This window comes from Chenopodium album, chromosome 8 (genome assembly GCF_948465745.1).
Source record: "Chenopodium album chromosome 8, dcCheAlbu1.1, whole genome shotgun sequence".
NCBI classification, from domain to species: Eukaryota; Viridiplantae; Streptophyta; class Magnoliopsida; order Caryophyllales; family Amaranthaceae; genus Chenopodium; species Chenopodium album.
Window position 1 is genome coordinate 9,323,690 of NC_137841.1, and position 23,346 is coordinate 9,347,035.

At 33.4% G+C, this 23,346-nt stretch overlaps 1 protein-coding gene across 1 annotated transcript; it reads left to right on the plus strand.

Moving 5' to 3' along the window:
• Positions 1-14,126: 14,126 nt before the first annotated feature.
• On the plus strand, positions 14,127-17,177 carry LOC145642721 (F-box/LRR-repeat protein At3g48880-like). The gene is made up of 2 exons (XM_081693896.1): positions 14,127-14,476; positions 16,631-17,177. Exons 1-2 carry the CDS (start codon positions 14,127-14,129, stop codon positions 17,175-17,177), a joined length of 897 nt encoding a protein of 298 aa, XP_081550022.1.
• Positions 17,178-23,346: the final 6,169 nt, after the last annotated feature.

Consider the following 23,346-nt stretch of genomic DNA (forward strand, 5'->3'; position numbering starts at 1 on the left):
TTAAATCATGTAAGTGTTTTTTGTATTTGGTTAGATCTATATGAATTTGCAGTATTAGTATGATCATACTTAAAAATGTTGACTTATTCCATTTTACTGAGGCAGTAAAATTATTTTAATAAAACCGATCATCACTAACACCCAAAATTTCGGACGTACTTCAATTTGGGCAGGTATTACCCTTGATGAAAATAATAATAAGAAAACAAAAAATGTTAGTGAGTAAACGAAATTTGTGAGATGTTACTTTCCATGTGACATAAACAAAGAAATCAAATAGGTAGGGTACAATTGTATACATATGTAGGCTAACTTAATGCTTCCTTGATATTTTATTCTTATTGATACTTGTATTAACAACGTAGTCAACCAAGCAAGTCATAGATAATAATAAAATTTTATTTTATTTTTTTTAAATCAAAATGAAAATGCTAAGGGGGCTCAAATAATGACTCATATATTTGCAATGTAGTAAGCCTTGTTCTTATTACATTTAGTTATTCAGTATTTGTGTTATAATAATTTCTTATTTCTTCACCAAACATAAACAAAAAAATTCTTAAATTATTTAAATAATTTTACTCCAAATATAAAATTGACTAACGAATAGTCAACCCTGATTACCATCGTTACACCCTTTATATTTCTATCTAGTCCTCAACCCAATTAAAATCCTTATAAATAAAATTCAAAACATTGTATAATTCAATTTACTTATTTTATAGTTAAAACACCACATCACTCTACCTAATAATTAAACACAAAAAATATCATTCATACATAAATATGAATCAACAAATAAATTTCAACTTTAATGTATTCAATAATATTATAAGTATGAGGAAAGAGGGATGATACAAGTACATAGGAAAATAGGACCGGATGTACTAAATGAACTTTAGTTCTAAAAACTTTAATTACCATTGTTACACCCATAACATAGAAAATTACCTCATACATGTGTAGCTTAATAATAACATTACCTTAGATAAAATAAGACAAACAACAAAACCCTTATTAATATTCATCAAAATAGTCTAGATCTCTTCAACACCGTCATATGCCTCATCATCTTCGGTAAGATCGTCGTTATCATCTCCACTTGGCGCATCATCTTCTTCGCTTTCATCTTCGGTATCATCATTTTGTTCCCATCCGTCATCTGAGGAATGAGTCTCATAATCTTCATCTTCATGATTCCATTCATCGGCAGAAGTTAGATCCTCATACGTGTCAAAATAGTAATTCCTTTCCCATACTTGCCCAGCAAAATCCAACACTATTTTGTACTCCTTTGGGTAGTCACTTTTTTGGAAGGGGTTGGCCGTAAAAAGAGCCATATAGGCAGTAGGGTCATAACCATTTTACTGAAACATCAACGCCTTGAATTAGACATATTTTGCATCATATCCAAAACCAAATTGCCGATAAAATCATCATGAGAGAAGCCAATCCACTCCATAGTTAAGATGAGTTCTTCAAGGTCTTTCTTCAGGTCAAAGAATTTTCTACCCAACACTAACAAACCCCAAACACTACGGTCATAATTCTGTGCTTCTATTTTTTCTTGAACCATGTGTAGCCAATCCTCCAATGGCATGAAGAACTCAAATACCCTTCTTAGGAAGCGATAAAAGTGAGGAAACATAAAGCAATTAAGTAAAGTGCGTCTTAGGTGAGCTAGGTTAAAGCTAAAGCACATATTGCAATAATTTAGGAGGTAAAATATATAACAATAAGCCTCTTTCCTAAAGTGTTTAGCCTTCCCGAGTGACATAGGTGTTAAGAACGGATACTCGGGAGTCGGGATGACAAGTAATACCTCTAACGGCCTTCAACCCAAGGTGGGTTATAGTACTCAATTAGTGTACGCACAACATCAATTTTTGACGTTCAAGGACATAATGAGTATCAATTAGGCGCTTAACATTATGCTGCCCTTTTTCATCCATTTGATTAAGTCCTCCAATTGTGCCATGGTCACCTCCTCTCTCCTTTGCCTAACCGTTTTCTTATTTACTTGTTTCCTACTCTTTTTTGCCATCTTAGAAGTCACCATATCGACCTTCATCTGAAAAATAACAAAACACCATTAGCATAATTATACATGTTAAAAATATTAATAATTTTGACAATAGTATGAAAATTATTTTTGAAAAATAGATACCTTGGTGTGCACTCTTTTTCTTTCTAGTAACACAATGGGAAACATGTTTTTGCTGAAATGTTTTTTTTTTTTTTTTTTTTTTTTTTTTTTTTTTTTTTTTGAAAACTACTGAAATGTTTTCTACTTATATTGTAGTACTGCCTCAAGCACCTACAAGTATTATATACTAGTAGATGTAAGGATGACTATGTAAAATAATAGTTATTATGAATTTCTTTTAATACCTTAAGGGATACTTTATCAACCACCTATTAATTGATAAGGATGTGATAATAATAAAATATTACTTTCCGTCACATTTTAATTTTGCCCGAACATTGGGTTCTTATAATGTAATAATCCATGACATTTAAATATAATTTAACGATTTGGCCATAATGATTTTAACGACTTTAAGACCATTGATCTTATTTGAAGTAAATTTTGTGTGGGAGTGAAGTACACTAAACATTTAGTGTCTTACTACTTGGGTTTGGTGGTTGGAGATTTTATTTTGGGAAGTGTGGTGCGAGGTTCTAATCATCACACTAGACTATAATCTAGTAAAAATTTTGGCATTTTATTATTTATTATTTTTTTATATTATAATTGTTTTGATTTCCAAGTGTTACCTTTATTTTTATCCTCCTGTTTTTTATGTTCTGCTTGTCCAATTCTTTAGTATTTAACATATTCTTTTATTTTTATTTACCCATATTTTGTCCACTCTTTTTCTTTTGGCTTTCATTTATGAATTGTGGTTTTTTTTATTTTTCTTTTCATGTTAGTTTACCTAAAAAAACAAAAATTTCATATTCGTGACTTTCATTTAAGGTCCAAATACTAAAAAAACAAAAATTTCTTTTTGGATAATTTCTCCTACATTTTTAGTGAAACGTTTTATAATAGCGCGACAAAATTTCATCTTCGTGCAATTTTGTCCTGTTAGTTAAGTCCCCAACTGTATTAAACTATAACTCTAGCCATAGAATAGTACATCGTAGTAAAGTAAGAATGATATGACGATTGGTAATAAATGTTAGCATTGTAACTCAATCCAACACATTTGAATTTAATGTTTTATTTGGGAGTTAATTTATAAAAGAGTGAGACACATCAACATTACATTAAAAATTGTAGTATGCTAAATGATAGTATGCTGAAATAAAAGTATTTTAAACTTTTAATAATTTAATTTGTGACATATTAATTGTATTGGTGTTATTTTTTTTAATTTGTGACATTAATTATATTGGTGTTATTTTTTTTAAACAGCCTCAATTCCAAAATATTTTTGTGGGAAAGGCAAAAGGGATACTTTGTTCACGTGTGTGTGACTATGTGTGCTAGATTTAATATTGTGCTTTTGTGTTTGGTCTTCAAGCCTATAGATTTTATATACAATTTTTCAACATTATTAGTTAAAGATCAGACATCCTCCATTTAGATTTCTATCTACCCCTTTCCTTTAAAACTTTCAGAATTGTCACTTAACCACTTTCCTAATGTTTTTTTTACTTAAGAGTTTTAAATCACTCATTTCCAAGTCTAATTAAGAGCCTATTCAAATTTACTTAATTTCATTTCTGTTCAGTTCAACTCAGTTCAGTTCAGTTCAGCTCTGATCAGTTCAGTTCAGTTCAGTTCAGCTCTTAATTTCCTTCTCTCATAAAATATTCATTTCAGCTCAATTTAGTTCAGTTCAGCTCCAATCAGTTTAGTTCAGTTCAGCTCCAATCAGTTCAGCTCAGTTCAGTAAATTTGAACAGGCCCTAAGTGACATATTTTTTTTTAATTAAGTGACATATTAAAAAAAAGCATTAATATTTCAAAAGACATTTATTAATTCAAAAAACAAATATCATGTACTATATATTTGAACTAAGAAAACTATTAATAATTTAATAATAACAAGGACGATAAATACATTTGGTTGCCCTTATATGCACCAATAAGTACACCCTTAATTCATAGAAAATTACCCTTAATTTATAGAATACTTCAGACAATAATAACCTACATAAACAGACCCCGATAACCAAAAGTACACCCTTAATTTAAAACTACCTTGTACAAGCATAATTTAACACTATCATTTCTTTAAATCAAACAAGAGAAACTTCAAAACCCTAATTAATATCCAAACCCAACATAGTCTAGAGCTATTCGTTTTCGTCATTTGACACATTGTCGTTTTCACTATCATCTTCGCTTTCGTCTTCTTGACTTGATGTAACATCACCGCCTTGTTCCTGTAGGCGTCGCTCGAAGTGCGCCTGCGTTAAAGCATGTGGTGAATATGCTTGGCACTCTTAGGAAGTGGGAATTGACATATACGATTAGGGACAAGGAAAGTAGGGAGCCGCCAATAAGTTTTTTTAAGGAACTTGTAAACCGTTCACGGATCATAAAAGGCGGCAACCACGAATAAGGGACAACGATAGGCAACAACGATTGACCCGTGAAGGTTACACCCCATTCATAATCCATGAGATTACTAACTCCATATGGTTCGGAACCACGAAAGGAGGATCAGAGATGATGGTACGAAGTGAGTCATGGAGTCACATTTGCCCATATTGGCCTCTACTCGATTCTTATAGTGAAAAGTGATTCTTGCGATCTCAAAGGCATGCAAATAAAATATTCAATTTGCTCCAAACTATTATTAAGCTAAATTGGTTGAATATTAATGCAACATATAATTCTAAAATATTTGTGATCACTTGATTAAACAACAAGATTAAAAAGGAACCTAAACCGATTGTCCAAATTATCTTATTAGGCGTGATTTTCAATTATATATGGTGATCATAACAATAATAATAGAATAAACATTAATGTTGGAATCAATTTAACAATAATAGCGTTAGTCAAATCAAATAATAAATAAATCTAATCATGATGCTAGCAATAAGAATAAAAATAAGAGTAACTAAGTGAATCAATTACTCACTTTCCGCGTTTCCTTGAAATTGCTACATCATGAATAAACCGTTAGTAACTTCAATAAAAATAAATCAAATGGAAATTAAATTAAATAAATGTAGATTTGATTTGGTCCAAATCCTCAGTTAATTATACCTTTCGCGCCTTAGTTTAAGTATAGAACTTTGGGTTTTGTATGGACTCCTTGGAGTACTAAGGGGAAGAATGGTGTAATTAGGAATATAGGTTTAAGGCTTAGAATATGAGAGAGAGAGAGAGAAGAATGATTTTTTGGTGTCAAAGAGAGAAAGAGAGAAGGATTTGATCATCAAGCTTGTTGATGATTGGAAAAGGGGTGATATGACCTCTATTTATAGAGAAAAAAGAAGGGTCGAAAAAACAAGATAAGATCCGAATTAAATCGGAATAAAACTCGATAGACTGCAGTTTTTGCGGTTTTTGTTTTTATCATATCTTTTGTTTTAGAAATTGGAATAAAATGAATAAGATATCGTTGGAAATCTATTGAAGTCTACTTTCTAACCCAATTAGAATCAGATTAAAATATTTTATAGAATAAAAGATATGGCCGAAATAGTGAGACGGTGTCAGTTTTGGATAGAGGTTGACATTTTATTCATATCTTTTCCGTTATAGCTCGGAATTGGTATTATAATATATCATTGGAAAGATAATTTCAATGGCCATCCAACCATATAAAATTTGGATAAAAAATATGATGCACGAAAGTAGTATCCGTCTATCTTTGAACGTCTTTCAATTCGGATAGAAATAGGATTTTCAAAAAGAAAAGTTTTATTCAATTTCAAACTCTTTAATCTTATCTTTTCAAAAAGGATAATTAAGATCTTTTAGAAACTTAAAGAAGCTTCCAATTAATCCTAATTGGTTTAGTAATATGATTAAATAATTTGGACCCTCCACATGATCATTGGGTCGTAGGTAAGGTGGGCTTAGGTTCGGTTTGGGCTCAGTTTAATATTTTGGCCATAACTTATTCTTTATAACTCGGATTTGGGCTTATAATATATCGTTGGAAATCTATTTTAAAGACCCATCCAACTATTAAATCATTGGACCCAGATTATGGACCAAAATAAACTGGATTAAACGTTTTTATAAAAAGGACACGAAATGAATGATTTTAAAGGACACGAAATGAATTATTTTGGGTTTAAAGGCACGAAAAGAGGAAAATAAGTTATGGTTTGGGGAAATGGGATAGGATTTGGGTTGGTTTATGAAATGGAAATATGGATTTGAATATGGATTTAAGCACTCCAAAGATTAAATACTAAACCCGACCAATAATGGCGCTGAAAGGTTGTTCATCATCGAGTTTGGTTTTGGGGAGACATTTTTAGGTGTCTGCAGTTCCCAATCTCAATCCTCATCTGATCCAGGGGTCACATATCCTTCATCTTCACCACTCCATTCAACCGCCGAAGTTGGCTCCCAACTGCTCTAAAAAAAAAAGTTCCTTGTCCATAATTTTCCAGCAAATTCCAACATTATTTTGTACTCATCTGGGTAGTCACTATTTTTGAAGGGGTTGGCAGTGCAAAGAGCAACATGGGCACTAGGGTCATAACCATTTTTTTGAAACATCATAGACTTAAACTGAACATATTTTTGCTCATATCCCAAGCTGCTTAAGCGATATGTTTTAGAATAATCATCACGAGAGAAGCCAACCCACTTGATAGTTAAGATGGGTCTTTCAAGGTGTTTTTTAGGGTCAAAGAATTTCCTACCCAACACTAACAAACCCCAGACACTACGATCATTTTTTCTTCTTCTATTTTTTCTTGTACCATGAGTAGCCAATCCTCCAATGGCATGAAGAACTCAAAGACCCTTCTAAGGAAACGATAAAAGCGGGGAAAATTAGAGCAATTAAGTAAAGTGCGTCTTAGGTGAGCTAGGTTAAAGCTAAAGCATGTCTTGCAATAATTTAGGAGGTAAAAAATGTAACAATAGGCCTCTTTCCTAAACTCTTTAGCCTTCCTGAGTGACATAAGTGTTAAGAACGAATACTTGGGATGACAAGTAATACATGTAACAGCCCCAAACCCAAGGCGAGTTAAAGTACTTAGTTGGTGTCCTCGTAACATCAATTTTTGACATTGTAGAACATAATGAGTTCCAATTAGGCGCTTAACGTCATGTTGGCCTTTTTCATCCATTTTATTGAGTAAGTCCTCCAACTGTGCCATAGTCACCTCCTCTCTCCTTTTCCGAATTGTTTTCTTATGCACTCGTCTCGTCCCCTTACTTGCCATCTTAGAAGTAACCATGTCTTCCTCTACCAAATAACATGTAAAATTAGTATAATATAAATAAATTTAACGACATTAAATTTATAAGATGATGGAATTACTTAACAAAACACCATACTAAATTATACCTTTGGGGTGCACCCACATTATAGTGGTAAAACAAGGGAAATCAAACACTGTTTTTCTTACTTTTGAATACTAAAATATTTTCTATTATGTTTTTTTTTTTTATTGAGGAATTTATGTTATGACTTTCTGCCTATTTACTAACCATTATATAGATGTGTTTGAGTATGAGTTATGAGTACTATGACCTACTTTTACTAGCATAAGGACTACTATCTCAACCACCTAATAAATGTATTTAGATTGAAAACAGTTTTACAAGCCTAATATTTTCTTTTGCCCAAACAATCTTCTCTTGCAATAAATCGAAAAACACATAAATACATTTAACAACATGCACAAGATTTAATTCGTATGACTTTAGGTTACTTCACATTATTAGACTTACATTAAATATTAATAAACAATTGTAAGAGGAAAGTCCACTAAACTATAACTCTCACCTCACAATAGAAATATAGTAAGAAAGTTATGATGGTTTGTTAGATGTTATTTTTATAATGGCCAACTATAACACTTATCTCCAATTTATAATGAATGATTTATAGATGTACTTAATTATCGTTTACTAACTATAATCTTCTATAGGAATTTCTATTATGACTTTCTATGCCTATTTATTAACTATTATATAGATGTGTTTGAGTATGAGTTATGAGTACTATAACCTACTTTTACTAGCATAAGGACTATTATCTCAACCACCTAATAAATGTATTAAAATTGAAAACAGTTTTACACGCCTAATATTTTCTTTTGCCCAAACAATCTTCTCTTGCAATAAATCGAAAAACACAAAAATATATTTAACAACATGCACAAGATTTAATTCGTACGACTTTAGGTTACTTCACATTATTAGATTTATATTAAATATTAATAAACAATTATAAGAGGAAGTCCACTAAAGTATAACTCTCACCTCACAATAGAAGTATAGTAAGAAAGTTATGATGGGTTTGTTTGATGTTATTTTTATAATGGCCAACTATAACGCTTATCTCCAATTTATAATGAATGATAAACGATCAGATAAGCAACCAGAATCATGTCAAATGAGACATAACTCATAATGAATATCATTTCCAAATATTGACAACATGTATATCTCCATGTCCTGTAATATAACAACATTATTGATGTGTTGATGACATTCTAAAATCAATCATGAACACATATCTGAGTAGTTTTGCTGTAACATCTTTTTGTAAGTAGGTTCATACTACATTACTTTGCAGTAATTCACATTAAGTTTACGCTAAAAATACTCTTTATTTCTCCATGACCTGCCATAATCAATCAAAACTGTTGGCTAAGATTTTTAGCATTATAAATGTAAATCAGATTTGACTTATCAGAACAAATCATTTATCATTACTCTTTTCACCTCAAAATAAATGATATTGTTGGATCCTTGGATTAGAAAATGCCTCTCATTTGCTTAGTAATCATTCTATAGTCTCTACTCGGCATTTCTTAGAGCACACAAGATATGATCAATTGTATGGCTTATGCTATCTAGCTAAGGCATACAAAATTTCTTACAGTATCAGGGCATAGAAATATTTATATCATATTTTCATCTTATATACTAATATACATATATTTATATGTTTAAATCAAACTGAAATGCTGAACATTCGAGATAGAAACAGAACAACTCACCGACAGTAGCCATGGTAACAATGGAGAAGTATAAAGAGGTTGTATACCTCTTCCAAATATCGATTTCCCTAAAGTGGGAATAACTATAGTCTCCTAACGTCAAGATACCAATCCATGTGTAACCTTCTTGGCTTTTAGGAATTGTAGTGGCTAGATAATAAAAGATGTAAGCTGCTGTATGTGTGCAATAGAGCTCAACAGTTTGAAGTTTTATAATCCTTGTAATAAGGTACTTGATCCTTATATCCTTCTCCATTTTCTGGAGGAAGAAAGTAATCTTGCGTACCCGACACAACCTGATCCACAGCATGTATCTCACTAGTTCTTTTTTGTGAGATGCCTGCAAAGAAATAATGGAGTATATTAGTATATGAATCATGCATTTATACTATGGTTTTGATATACATATTTAACAACTTATGTAACATGCAATATAATACGAAATAGTACATAATAAATACATAGCTAGTACAAGAAGTCAAGAAGCAATGAAGTTTTGTGGCACACAGAGTCCCTATAGTAAATTGAGCTCTAAAGGAGATCAACTTTGAGGTGATCGAGCTATACGATTGAAGAAACTGTGTCGAGTAATACCTTGTAAATAAGATCCCATGGGAGACAAGCTAACATATCGAGGATGTTGATTTCAAGTACTTGTAAGTAGGAAACGAAATTTGTACAAATTAAATCAGCAACAACTTACTTGTTTGTGTTTTTTTTTTTTTTGGAAATTTTATCAACAACTACCATTTAAATGATCACTTTTTAAAATAACTACCTCTATTTTTTTTTTTTTTTTTTTTTTTGAAAAAACTAACACAAAAACTTTGAGTAACACTATTATAACACTGGTAAGGAAAACAAAAACAAAAAAGAATATAACACTTGAATGCAATAGAACGGCATTTGTGGACCATATGATAAGTCTGTTTATCTTTGTATCCAACAAAGAATCTAAGAACAATGTCGACGAGGAAAGAAACTTGTCCAACAATGTCCAAGACAAAGAGATTCTCTGGTAGTCCGCGGAAGAATCCAAACTCCATGGGTGTAAAGAAAGAAGAGTAGATCGCCCATAGTAGTATAAACTTGTCCCAGGCTTTGTACCACCTGCATTTGCCATTATGGTGCGTTTTCCTTGTTTCAGTTTACCTTTTTTTTGTGTAACAAAGCATGTAGAACGACACTAGTGTGTGTGTGTTAAAGCACCATCACAACATTTTGCTGCTTGGATTTACAATGAAAAACTTAATTTTCAATCAGAATTTTAATCACAAATTGTAACATTTTGTGTTTCTAATGTAATTTTGTAATGGTTCTATCAAATGCCTTGCAACATAATGAATGTCTAACAGGCAAACTGTATTTCATAAAGTCTGTTTTATCTTTGTATCCTAAAATCAATAAGCAATACAATATATAGCTTCGATCACTGGGTTTACAAATTGAAAGTTCTTTACTTTATCTTTCAATGTGTGACACATAATACTTTTATAATCACACGCTTGCATTTAGGGCCGTGGAACAGGTGTGCAAAGAGCCCTATTACGAGGGGCCAAAAATTAGAAAGAGGCCAATTCTTAAAACGAAATAATAACACTTTACATGATGTGTAATTGGTATGTACTTGTTTATGTAATGTGCATGAGGTAGGAGTTTGAATCTCATTACAACAAAAAGGGAGTACAGCGTAGGAAGATGGAGAGAATATTATATTAGTGGATAATGGGGAGTATAGCCCATTTTCACCCGTCTATCATTGAGTGACACGTGTCATGCTCTAATTGGCTCATTGAGCGCTGAGCTTGCGGACACGTGTTGCGGTGACATTGGTCCACATATAGAGGGTATTTTTACCCTAAACACAATACATTGCCAACTTTTTCCAACCTAAACATTAGTGATGAGAGGAGAAGTTAGATCAATTTCGAGACATACCCTTGCATACCTAGCTCTTGTTAAATGATCAGTTGCATAATCAACTCGGAGGGGGTTTCCTGCAAGCTTTGCAATGTCAAACAAAGCCTCTTTATCATAATACTCTATAAGTAATTTAGGGAAACAAATCCAAACCGTCATTCTATCAGATGGATTCATCGAAGGGCGAAAGTTTGGCTTCCATTTGGTGATCATCAAGTAATGATCTAAAATGAACCAAGGCCCTCCTAGGAGTGCCCTCTCATAATCATCTTGAATTGGAAAACGACAAATATAAACATCTTTCCCAAGATCGACCACTTCCAAGGTTCCTTTAGGCCTCCAAATAGCCCTTACACGATGAGTAATGAACGAAGGACGGACTGAAATGCCCAAGCACTTACCCATCAAAGTTAGCTTCTAGGGTTGCCTGAGCTTTTGAAGCGTGTCTTTACCAAAAGAGACAGCTTTAGTAGGGTCTGGAGGGGAAAAAACCTCATCTTCCCATGTAGAGGTTATGACAATCTTTCGGGCTTTAGAAAACCATTGTGATGAAGCTTGAACAACCTCTCTAAATTAATGATTGCTTTTGAGAGGTAGTTAAGGAAGGAACTATAGAAACTGTATTTGTTATAACATCTTCAGTAGCCTTCATGACAGTAACACTATCAAGGCTCTTAGCAGGAGTCTGATTTTCTCTCTCGCCTCTCCTCTCCTCTTTTTTCCTCCTCTCATCTAGGGTTTCTCCAAAACCTTGGTCGTTTAGGCCGGAAATAGTCTAATTTCTTCGGAAATTGGACTATTTCCGACCCTTTTCCCTTAATTTTAATTAGTTTTACTATTTAGGTTTCAATAAATCTACACAAGTAGTGTAGATATTCGTCCGTCTCCCTATGGTGGAGTCGTTTGTTTTTGTTAGTTTAGTTGTTTATTATTGTTCGTTTAGGGTTTGTTTGTGTGCTAGGGTTTATAAAAAAAGGTAATTTTTTTTGCCCTATTGTCAGTTCTTTGGTAAAGATTTGTTCGGGATCGCAACGGTTGTCAAATTTTCAAATGCGTTCAGGCGAATCAGATGAGAATTATCCTTACGGTTGCAACAAATCGTTAGACTGTCGCTCCGAAAAAGATGTATATTGCAGCGATGTGTGCAAGAGATGTACCACAATGCAAGATCTTTTCAACGATTTTAGCTTTGATGAAGGAAACCCTATTTTGATTCAATTTTATGTATTTGTTAATTTAGATTTCATTTGTATATGCCGAATGACTTTTTATGAATGAATTGATTTGTTTCAAAAAAAAATGTATTTCATAATAATTTTAAAAAAATTCGATCCGACCCATTTATTTACTAGACCGATTTATAATTGGGGCGGGTCAGGGCTTTTAATGGGGCTCCAAGTCTCCAAGACTCCAAACCCATTGAATTGTCCTAATTGTGAAGAAGGAAAAAAAAACGGAGGATAACGTATTCAGTGGCGGATCCAGGAATTTATAAATGGGGGTCCAAAATAAACTTTCAACTTAATCATACCAATGTACGAACAACAAAGTAAAGAAATGTCAAGATACATCACCGAAAATTACAAATTGTTTTCAATAATACAAACCAAATACATTCATAAGGGGGATAATCTGCTGCTTGGAGAAGTCGGAACTCGAAAGTCGGAACTCGGAAGCGGTCAGCGGCGACGAACTTTTCCGGTAGCAATCTAGCGAACTCAGGTCGGCAAAACTAGCTGTGAGGTTGTGTTAGGCGGTAGTTTGGTAGTAGTACTAAGTAGATCTGGGCATTTGAGCTATTGAGGCATTTGAGTTAGAGAGAGAAAGTTGGGTAAGGGTTGAAAAGGGTGAGTGACTATACAAGAACTTTTAAAAAAATTAAAAAAAAAAATGATTTTTATGTACCCCAATCACGTGAAACATTTAGGAGAATTGGAGAAATAAGGAGCCCACTAATTGGAGAAATAAGGAGCCCACTACTTGTTTGTAATGTGCAAGACACATTTAGAATGGGGGTTCAATTTTTTGGGCCTTTTTTTTTTTAACTAGCTTGGGCTTATATACCTGATTTTTTTTTTTTACAAAATGGGGCTGCAATTGCTCACCATAAGGGCTTAATAGGTCCGCCCCTGGGATAAACGAAGCCTACCTCTCCTCCTCCTGCTCTACTTTCTCTTTCAGTTCTCCATTGAATACTTGTATCCCCCATTGAAGCAGCTTCTGCGGTAAGTTGTTGTTTCTAAATGTAATCATCATATCAATTTCACAATCTAGGGTTTGTATTTGATCTAATTTAATTTAATTAATTGTCAGTGCAGTAAGTTTAGGGTTCGAATATTGTTTCTAATTACTAAGATTGTGGAAGATTATAACCAGGTATTATGTTGCTAGAAAAGAAAATTATGAGCCTAATTTGATAATTGAATAAAACATCCCTAAAATTATGTGATTTTTCTAGCCTTATTTCATAATTAAATCAAATTTGGTTGCAGAACCTATAATGTTAGGATTGAACTATGTAATTAGACCTCTTCTACCTGGCTTAGGGACGGGCTTGGATGTCAAACGAAGTTTCTTGTATAAGTTTAGAGTTTTCTAGCATAATGAATCTCGTTAAATTAGCTTCATATATTTGAATTTTGCAATTTTTCAATATTTAAGAACCTTTTTGTTATTACTCTACATTTTAATTGGTTATTAGGAGGACTAAGCAAAACTAAATCTGATCCGTTGAAACATGATGGCTAAATTGGGCAGTGTCGTAGGGAGTAGAAATATTGATTGGAAAGAGGAAATCAGAAGTTAGATTAGATTTAGTGGAGTAATCTGCCCTTTCATAGTTGGTTTTGAAGTAAGCCTGAAGGATGATTTTAAATTTAATGTTCTATTTGGTGACCACTTGAAATATCCTGAGTATCAATAATTTCAACTTCCTGGAAATTATTATTCGATCACCACGTGAAATATCTTAATAACCATTATTTTAACTTTCTTTGATTGTCTTTTTTTTTTTTTTTCAATCATATGCTGCTGTGATATAGATGCGATTGAAGTTATTTAGGGCGGAAAGTGGCACTAAGACAGTGTGGAGTTGGGATGAAATGAACTACGATGTATTGTTAAAGATAATGAAGAGAGTGCCATTGCCGGAGAGGCTTTGTGTAGCGTGTTACGTGAGCAAGACATGGTTGTCGGCAGTATTAGATTCAATGTCACCCCCTGGTGTCATCAATCTCAAACTCTTGGATTGCCCTAAGTTCCAACAAATGAACAATAGATATCTTGCTTTCTTGAAGCGTAGGCTGGATACTATGCCAGTTGACTCTTGCTCTACATTTTATCATGGAGAAACCTTTCTTCAAGAATATAAGTATGGGTATATTGGTAAAAGGTAATTGTTGTATTTATTGTCAATTTTGTGAGATTTATTGTTTTATTCAAGAAATTATTGATTTATGTTAAACTTAGCTTTTTTTTTTTTTTGAATAGAAAAAATATTTCATTAATTAAAAGTCATAAGACATCTACAATAGAGATTCGACGTTAACAAATACATAAGATATTGAATCAAATAGAATTTTCCTTCATAAAAACTACGATCGTCGAGTAGATCTTGCACTGCGGAGCATCTCCCGCTTATATCGCTGAAAATTACAGCCTTGTTGGAGAGACAATCTAACGATCCTTTGTAGCCGTGAGGATGTTTTCCTTCTGATTCATCTGTTTGTATTCGAAAACTTAATAACTTTTTCACCAACGAAATTTCACGACAATCCATTAGATCTGCTACCATGGATTCAAAACTAAGAAATTTCTCCCTCGAAAAGAGGAGATAAACCTTGTCTTTCAAAGGAGGTCGAAAAATCCTTGTCTTTCGAAGGAGATCGAAAACCCTTTCTTTCAAGGGAGAAAAGTTCCTCCCAAAAGGAGGAAGCATTATTATAAACCTAATAAAAACAATAAAGAAACAAGGATTGGGGCTTTCCACCGATTAAAATCGATGGAAGCCCCTTCAATATTCAACAATGGAGGCTAGGGTTTTGGAGAGAGAAAGGAGGTTTCACTTTTATTTGATAGATTTTATAGAAAATTATGTTAAACTTAGCTTGTTAATTAAAATCAATAATTTTTCCTTACACTGTTATTTACAAATCACAAATGTTTAAATTAGTGAAAGTAATTTTTAATCGCTAAACTTCATGATTTAAAAATCTGTAAATTATTGGCTAAAATATGTTTTTAATCAATAAAATTCAATTTAGGCCCTATTTACTTCACATAATTTTGACTGATCTCAATGCTTTTCTTCTTGGGGTTACCAATTTTACTGATCAAAACTCATTATACTAATTCTTATTGATTAAAGGAAAATTGACAAGGATAATCACGCCTTTTGCAAGTCTTCTCGAAATAGTCTCACCTTTTAAAAATCTGGGATTAATATCACCTTTTCTATGAATCTTCTCAAAATGGACCCCTTTCATATATGTCTTGCAACAGGTGAATTGGCCTATGTGGCACTTACCATTGCACAGTTTGTGGGTTTCTATATAACTTGGAATTGCTATGCTATATAATTGTCTTCTCCCCTGTCTTCCACCATAAGTGTGCTCCCCATTCTTCTCTTAATCCCTTTTTACCTTCCTTAAATACACCCCATGCTAGAACTTCAATGTCCCATTCTCCATTTACAATAATAATCGCAACAACCAAGACTCAATTTTGTAGAAATGTAGAGCACTAATCGCAACAAGAAACTATCAACATTCAACAAACAAGTATCGACAATCACCTATTTAAACAAAAAAATAACAAAAAAAAGGGGAAAACACAATTTCATATCCAAGCCACACATTTTCGAAAAAATTGAAACAGTAATTCATAAAAAAAAATACCTTAAATATTGATGCTTAACATCCACCATTGTACTTTATGTGTAATCCCCACAAACCCAACAATTTATTTTTTTTTTGCCAAATTTCTGGTCTTTAATTAATGGAAGGGGAAAGAGTGAGTAATGGTGTTTCAGAAATGGGATGGTAGTTAGGATAATTAATTAATAAGGGAGGGAAAACAAAATAAAAGTCCACCTAATACCGCTTGACCAAGTACCCGGTAAAAGGGTCCATTTCGAGAAGATACATAGAAAAGGTGGGATTATTCACGGATTTTTGAAAGGTGGGACTATTTTGAGAAGACTTGACAAAGGTGAGATTATTCTTGTGAATTTTTCTTTGATTTAAACTGATTCATTTGGTAAATTTGAGAATTTAATTTTAAGAAGTTTAATATGGAATATTCATTAAACATAAGACTTAATCGGTAGAAACAATTCAAGCTGTAGTTTAAGCTTACTACAGCTTTGCTTTTGTAAAAATTAGTAATTACATGGAAGAAAAGCTACATCAAATCAATTAAATTCAAGTGTAATTTAGAACCTGACTTGACTCGAGAACAAAATCTGACCCAAATGACCTGTTTGCTACCTCTACCTCAAATGCTATCTTTTATAGACAATACTTACATGTTTGTATGTACTTTGCAGGACATATTCCATGCAGAAGTTGATAATACCCCGGGCAGTGCGTACGAATTTTACTTTTATTATGCCTGCTATGCAATACTGGAAGAAGCTGAAGAAAGTGCAGTGTCCTTCAGTATTAATAGCACAATTCCGAAGAAACTTTACTGAGGTCGAAACTCTGCGGTTATTTGGCGCTGTGGATGATGATATTGCAACAATTATACGTGACAGATGTCCTCAACTCAAGCGACTGAGGCTCGACTATTGTGCTTTATCGATCAATGCATTGTCTATTATATTGGATGGCCACAAAGATTTGGAGTTATTGGATACTCGCCATAGTTTTCGTGTTCCTGACTGCAATATATTGTTTAGTAGAGATACGGGGTCGCAATATTTAGAGTGGAATGAAGAGGAGATTCGGTGTAAGGCTGCTGGTGTTAAGGTGTACCTGAAATGCGCTCGAGACCGTTGTCGTAAGTGTGCTCCACCTAAGTGTGATATACTTCTCCGGAGTTGTTTTCCTGATCTCAAGCCTTTTAAATGTGATTATCGTGCTCCTCTTTAATCTTTTTTACTCTTATTTATTTGTATTTCATGCTTATATATTTTAGGGGAGGTTGCAATTTTAGTTAACTATCTTAGGATAATTTCGCAACGACTTCAATCTTTTTGGATGGACTTGCTGAGTTATGTTAGAAAATAAGCAATTAAATGGAAGATACTTATCTCAACGTTGTGTAGACCAAATTGACAATTGTCGCGTCGTGGTGAACCACTGACCTAAAAGACGATTCCGCGCTACCCCGGTGCTGTAGACATCAAGCGATCGCCCTCCAGGATAAGCACGGCGCCGGAATCTGTGTGCACTCACAAACCCGACTGGAACTCAAAATACTTGCCCAAAAACCAAAGGAGTACTTTTTAAAGAGAAGATCGAAGAGAATATTTCTGATTTTTGTATATCTCAATTTGAACTTGGGAATGGAAAATATATAGCAATAGATGAAGAAAGTGGCAGCAACATCAAAGGGAAAAGGCTGCAACAATTAAGAGGAGTTACTCCTTTTTAATGGGATAATTAAGGAGCCATAACAACTGTCATTGATGAGCATAACTCCCATATTAAAGACATTGTTAATAACTTAATTCAAATGAATAGACCATGAATATTGTAATAGATACAATATTCTAATTAATAACAATAAACCGTCAATAATAATGGGTATTAAGAGATATATAAGATGTCCATAACCCACTTACCGCTTCTCAAACAAGTAGTACAAAACTACTCCAAAGAATAAATGACATAAAGCTTTGGTAAATTATCAAAGTGGGACTATCTCTTTTATTTCCTCTCACCTTTCTTTATATTTCACTCAAGAACTTCCAACAATCCCCCACAGGTTCGAAGATGTGAAAAGAAAGAAAGAAAATTGGTTTTGGGCAAAACAAAACAATTGCATAAGTGTCGATGTCTCGCGACTTGAATTAACACATAGTGGACATCAAGTTATGATCCCTCACCTACCAAGTGACCTTCGTCTTGAAATTAATAGGGAGTTAGGGACCCGTCACTTTGAGCCACACAATTGAGCATGTATAATATTCTAAAATTCCGCGAATAAAGGTGACGCATTATACTGGCCATACGTCCAGCCTGGATGCTCATAGGTGCTCTAGAGTATAAGCCCACGAAATACTCATAGGAAGCGGCCACACTTCCACACCTAAGTAGGTGAACTCCATCAAGTGTGAGCTACAAAACACCTCCAAAAATATGGATATGGGTTCATTAAGAGTCGTATGCTCAACCTCCTTCTCATTTGTAGCTAAGCACAAACAAACATCTAGAGATGGACAGATAAAAATGTGCTTCCGAATTATTACATTATGTTCCCCTTTGAACTCATGGTGAGTAGGAGTTCACTATTTCACAATTCATACAACAGGCTTTATCCCCATCTCTTCCTATGTTTCCAAAACTAGTTTTTTTTTTTCATAGGCCTTTAGATAACGGATCCGTAACATTTCTTTTTGACTTTATGTATTCTAGTGATATCACCCCATTCGACAAAATTATCTTTGACATCAACTATTATAGGCATGGTTCAATCAAAAGTAACCACAACTTACAAATCATAACAAATTCCCTTATAATGGGATATTTGCAAGCACATTTGCTCATAAGAGCCATGCACTCTTGACCATCTTGCCTCATAACATGTCAATTCAAGAGAAATAAATTAGATTATTCCAAAACAAAGATAGCAAAACAAGATAGCTTTGCACAATTTCCAAAACATAGCTTCACCACTTAGTGGTGCAAACATAACCGCTTGAGTTTGAACTCATTATCGAACTTCAAGACCTCATGGAAACTTGCAATAGTGCAAACTCTTATCTTTTGTACTTTTCAAGTACCTATGCAACCTCCTCAAAACTATCCGATGGTCGTTGCTCGAGTTAAGGCTACTTGACTTTCGCCATCTAGGGTACCGCACTCCACTGATTCGCCTAGCATTCGTCCCCATTAACCGCTCGGGCATCGACCCAGGAAGAATCAATTCAATTTGAAGCTTATTGCTAATCTATGAAGCAATGTCAGATTAAGCATAGTTCCCAAGAAACATAAGACTACCAAATGGACATGAATTGCTCCCATATGATCAATAAGAAAAAAAAACTTTATATTATAGCAATGACTCATCCATCACAAGTTTAGCCTTAAAGACTTCCAACGATAACTCAGTGAATTAGCAACACAACCCATAGAAGAGATATTAAGCATCACAATCCCAGGAAAAAGATTGTAAAAATCTATACATAGTTAGACATAATCTAACTAATATTCAATGACTTCTTCTACAGAAGCAATCACTCATGATATTCCACTGATTTAAAGTAAATACTCTAAAGACATAGAGATACAAAACAAACTTGTAAGGAAAACTCAATCATAAACCATCTTTAGCTCAATTAACCACTTTTAGGCTTTGCATTAAACAATAGAAAATTTTAACATTAATGCCTCTTATTCCTACTAGATTCAAGTAATCCAGCTTGGATATCCAACCACTTGAAACATAGTAATAATACACATATATGCTCAAAGATAATTTATTCAATAAAGAATCAATTAGGATATGCAATTTATCAAGCAAAAACTAAGCAAGACTTTGAGTCCAACACTGATTCTTTATTACTTCCCCCGCATTGGACAACAAAGTCTGATTCAAAACCCTTACCAATGCACCCACATTCTCAATGAATGAAATATTTGGATATAAAAACCCCCACATGAAAGGACAAGGTTCAAATACCAAAATAGAGCATAAACAAATATATGGTTGGGAAAAATTCACAACTATGTCATAACACTGGGTATAATAACATATAAGGTGGACAAGAGCAGAGATCTTTGAAACATTGAATTAATCAAGGATAATAATTCAACAACACCTCAAAATATTAACTCCCAAGCCACCATATAAAATTCAAGGCATTTACAAATTACTCATGCTTTATTCTTAAAGAATTATAACACAATAAAGAGTCATAGGCGGTAACAATAAACCATCATAAAATATTAGAAAATCGTAGTCAATTCCCAAAATACTTTACTCGAAAATTCTCCAAAGAGAAATCCATACAATCTCCTTAAGTAAAATAATCACATAATTTCCCTTCACAAAACTCAACAAGTTTGAGAATTTATAAATTTCACACATGCATGTTAAACCGAGAATAAAGTAATGAAATCAATTGAGTTATGAATAAAGCTTCTCAATACGAGTATTGCATACATGGATTCAAGAAATTGACATAATGCATCTCAACTCCATGCTCAACACATACATGAATCATGATAAAAGTAGTACTTGGAGTACATACATGCACCTTAATAACATGTTAAAATACATTGCTCAAAGCATCTTACTAAACAAGTTAATCCACAAAATGTAGAACCAACAAATTAAAGGTAACTACTTATATGCAATATAATGTCATACTCATAAAATATCGACATTATAAATTTTACTTTCGTTCTATTAATCATTCAACAAATATCTAGTTGACAAATTGAACATTCAACATACTTTGTCAATAACCACAAAAACACATATTTGTTAAGATTATTAGGATTAAGCCACATGCTAACCAAAATTAACAAAAGACTTGGTTTAGAATGAACCTCCCTTGAATTAAATCAAGTAACGTGAGAGAGAGCTCTATGAGACGCCCAATTGTCCTCGTTGTAAATTAGGGCCTCAAGATGTCATCATAACTCACTAATCTGAGCAGATAGTGAGAATCCAACCGTTTAAAAATAAGCATCATGTGTCCCAAACATACTCCCAAAATTTCAGCCCAAACCGACCAAGGATGACCTTTGATCGGGGGTCATCTTTGGGACTGCTCTCGAAAATCCGCGAATAACGAACAAGCCCTAAAGTCAATTAAAATGTTATTATAGTGCTTCCATGATTCAAGCTAACTCTCCAAATTAAAACTTCCCCATACAACATTTACTTAGTCACAACAATAAAGGCTATAATTTAGATAGTGATTGACCAGAAGTAATACTTGTATTTATCATCAAGTAGTCAAGTACACAATATATGAAAACACTAAGCCCAACATAAAACAATGTAAGTAAGATATTATTGAACTCCATCAATTTGATCGTATAAAATAGCAAGTTCATAACAATAATACTTTCCATTATGCAATACATCATCTTAAAAGACAAACTCATGCATTCGAAAATCGAAAAAATATCAAGCGTGGCATGACAATTCTCACTTATTAATATTAGATAAAAGCATGTGCAAATAAAATCAAAGCCTATAAGACACATGATTAACATACCGAAACAATAATAAATCCAAATTTTGAGGATATAAAATCCTAAAGGAATAATTGGGGTAAATAAATAATCCCCAAACCAAGCAACAAAAGAACAACAACAGCCAGACCCCAGAACTCTTCATCTTTGAAAAATGGGTTTGTTGTACAAGCCAACAATACGTGGCTGTAACTCCCAGATATTTATGACAATAGAACCAACAAAAAAAAAACAAGCAACAAAGTGATGAAAAAATAACGATAACAATGAAGGTACTGCAATGGTATTATCAGTATTACCCAAGAAAAGTTCCAGCAATAAACCAAACTAAACTTCTATTACTAGGAATACTAGAATAGTGGAGAATATATACAAATACTCGAGAACGACAATATTTCAACCTTTCCATAACACATATACATTCTAGCCCTTCTTACTGTAAGTGATACCCCTTCATTGGTCTAACAACATAAAATTGCTTCCCCCAAACAAAATACTACCTAAAAAATAAGCAACATTCACAAATCTTTGTATCAAGAAAATAAATTACGATACGTCAAAAATTTGGAAGCAATGAACTCGTCTTTTAGATTTTTAGAAAATAAGCAATTAAACGGAAGATACTTATCTCAATGTTGTGTAGACCAAATTGACAATTGCCGCGTCGTGGTGAACCACTGACCTAAAAGACGATTCCGCGCTACCCCGGTGCAGTAGACATCAAGCGGTCGCCCTCTAGGATAAGCACGGCGCCGGAATCTGTGTGCACTCACAAACCCGACTGGAACTCAAAATACTTGCCCAAAAACCAAAGGAGTATTTTTTAAAGAGAAGATCGAAGAGAATATTTCTGATTTTTGTATATCTCAATTTGAACTTGGGAATGGAAAATATATAGCAATAGATGAAGAAAGTGGCAGCAACATCAAAGGGAAAAGGCTGCAACAATTAAGAGGAGTTACTCCTTTTTAATGGGATAATTAAGGAGCCATAACAACCGTCATTGATGAGCATAACTCCCATATTAAAGACATTGTCAATAACTTAATTCAAATGAATTGACCTTGAATATTGTAATAGATACAATATTCTAATTAATAACAATAAACCGTCAATAATAATGGGTATTAAGAGATATATAAGATGTCCATAACCCACTTACCGCTTCTCAAACAAGTAGTACAAAACTACTCCAAAGAATAAACGACATAATGCTTTGGTAAATTATCAAAGTGGGACTATCTCTTTTATTTCCTCTCACCTTTCTTTGTATTTCACTCAAGAACTTCCAACAAGTTACAGTGCAATCGTCTTCCAGCAACCTTTAATTTAAATATGTTGCAGTTTTTGCTATATGGGAACAACTTAACAAGATTGTAGCTGCTTTTAAACGCCATCCGTAACGGGCAAAAAGGGCCCATCCGTAACGGGCAGTGTCCGTTACATATGCGGCCGTTACGGACAACGCCCGTTACGAATAAATTCTTATTCGTAACGGACATATTTTATATGTCCGTTACGAATAACCGGTTATTCGTAACGGGCGTTTCAGGTGCCCGTTACGAATAAGTCCTTTTTTGAACTAAAACAAGTCCTTATTCGTAACGGGCACTAAAACGCCCGTTACGAATAACCCATTATTCGTAACAGACACTTTATTTGCCCGTTACGAATAAGGTTTTATGGTGTATAATTAGTACTTATTTGTAACGGGCAACAAAAACGCCCGTTACGAATAAGTGCTTATCCTGCCCGTTACAAATAGTCATTAAATTAATTTTTTTTTTATTAAATTTCGGGAGCATGTATTTATATATAATTAATATATTTTAATTAAAACCTGTTCTGTTCCTGTAGATAAACAATTATACCAACTTTCGTAAAAATT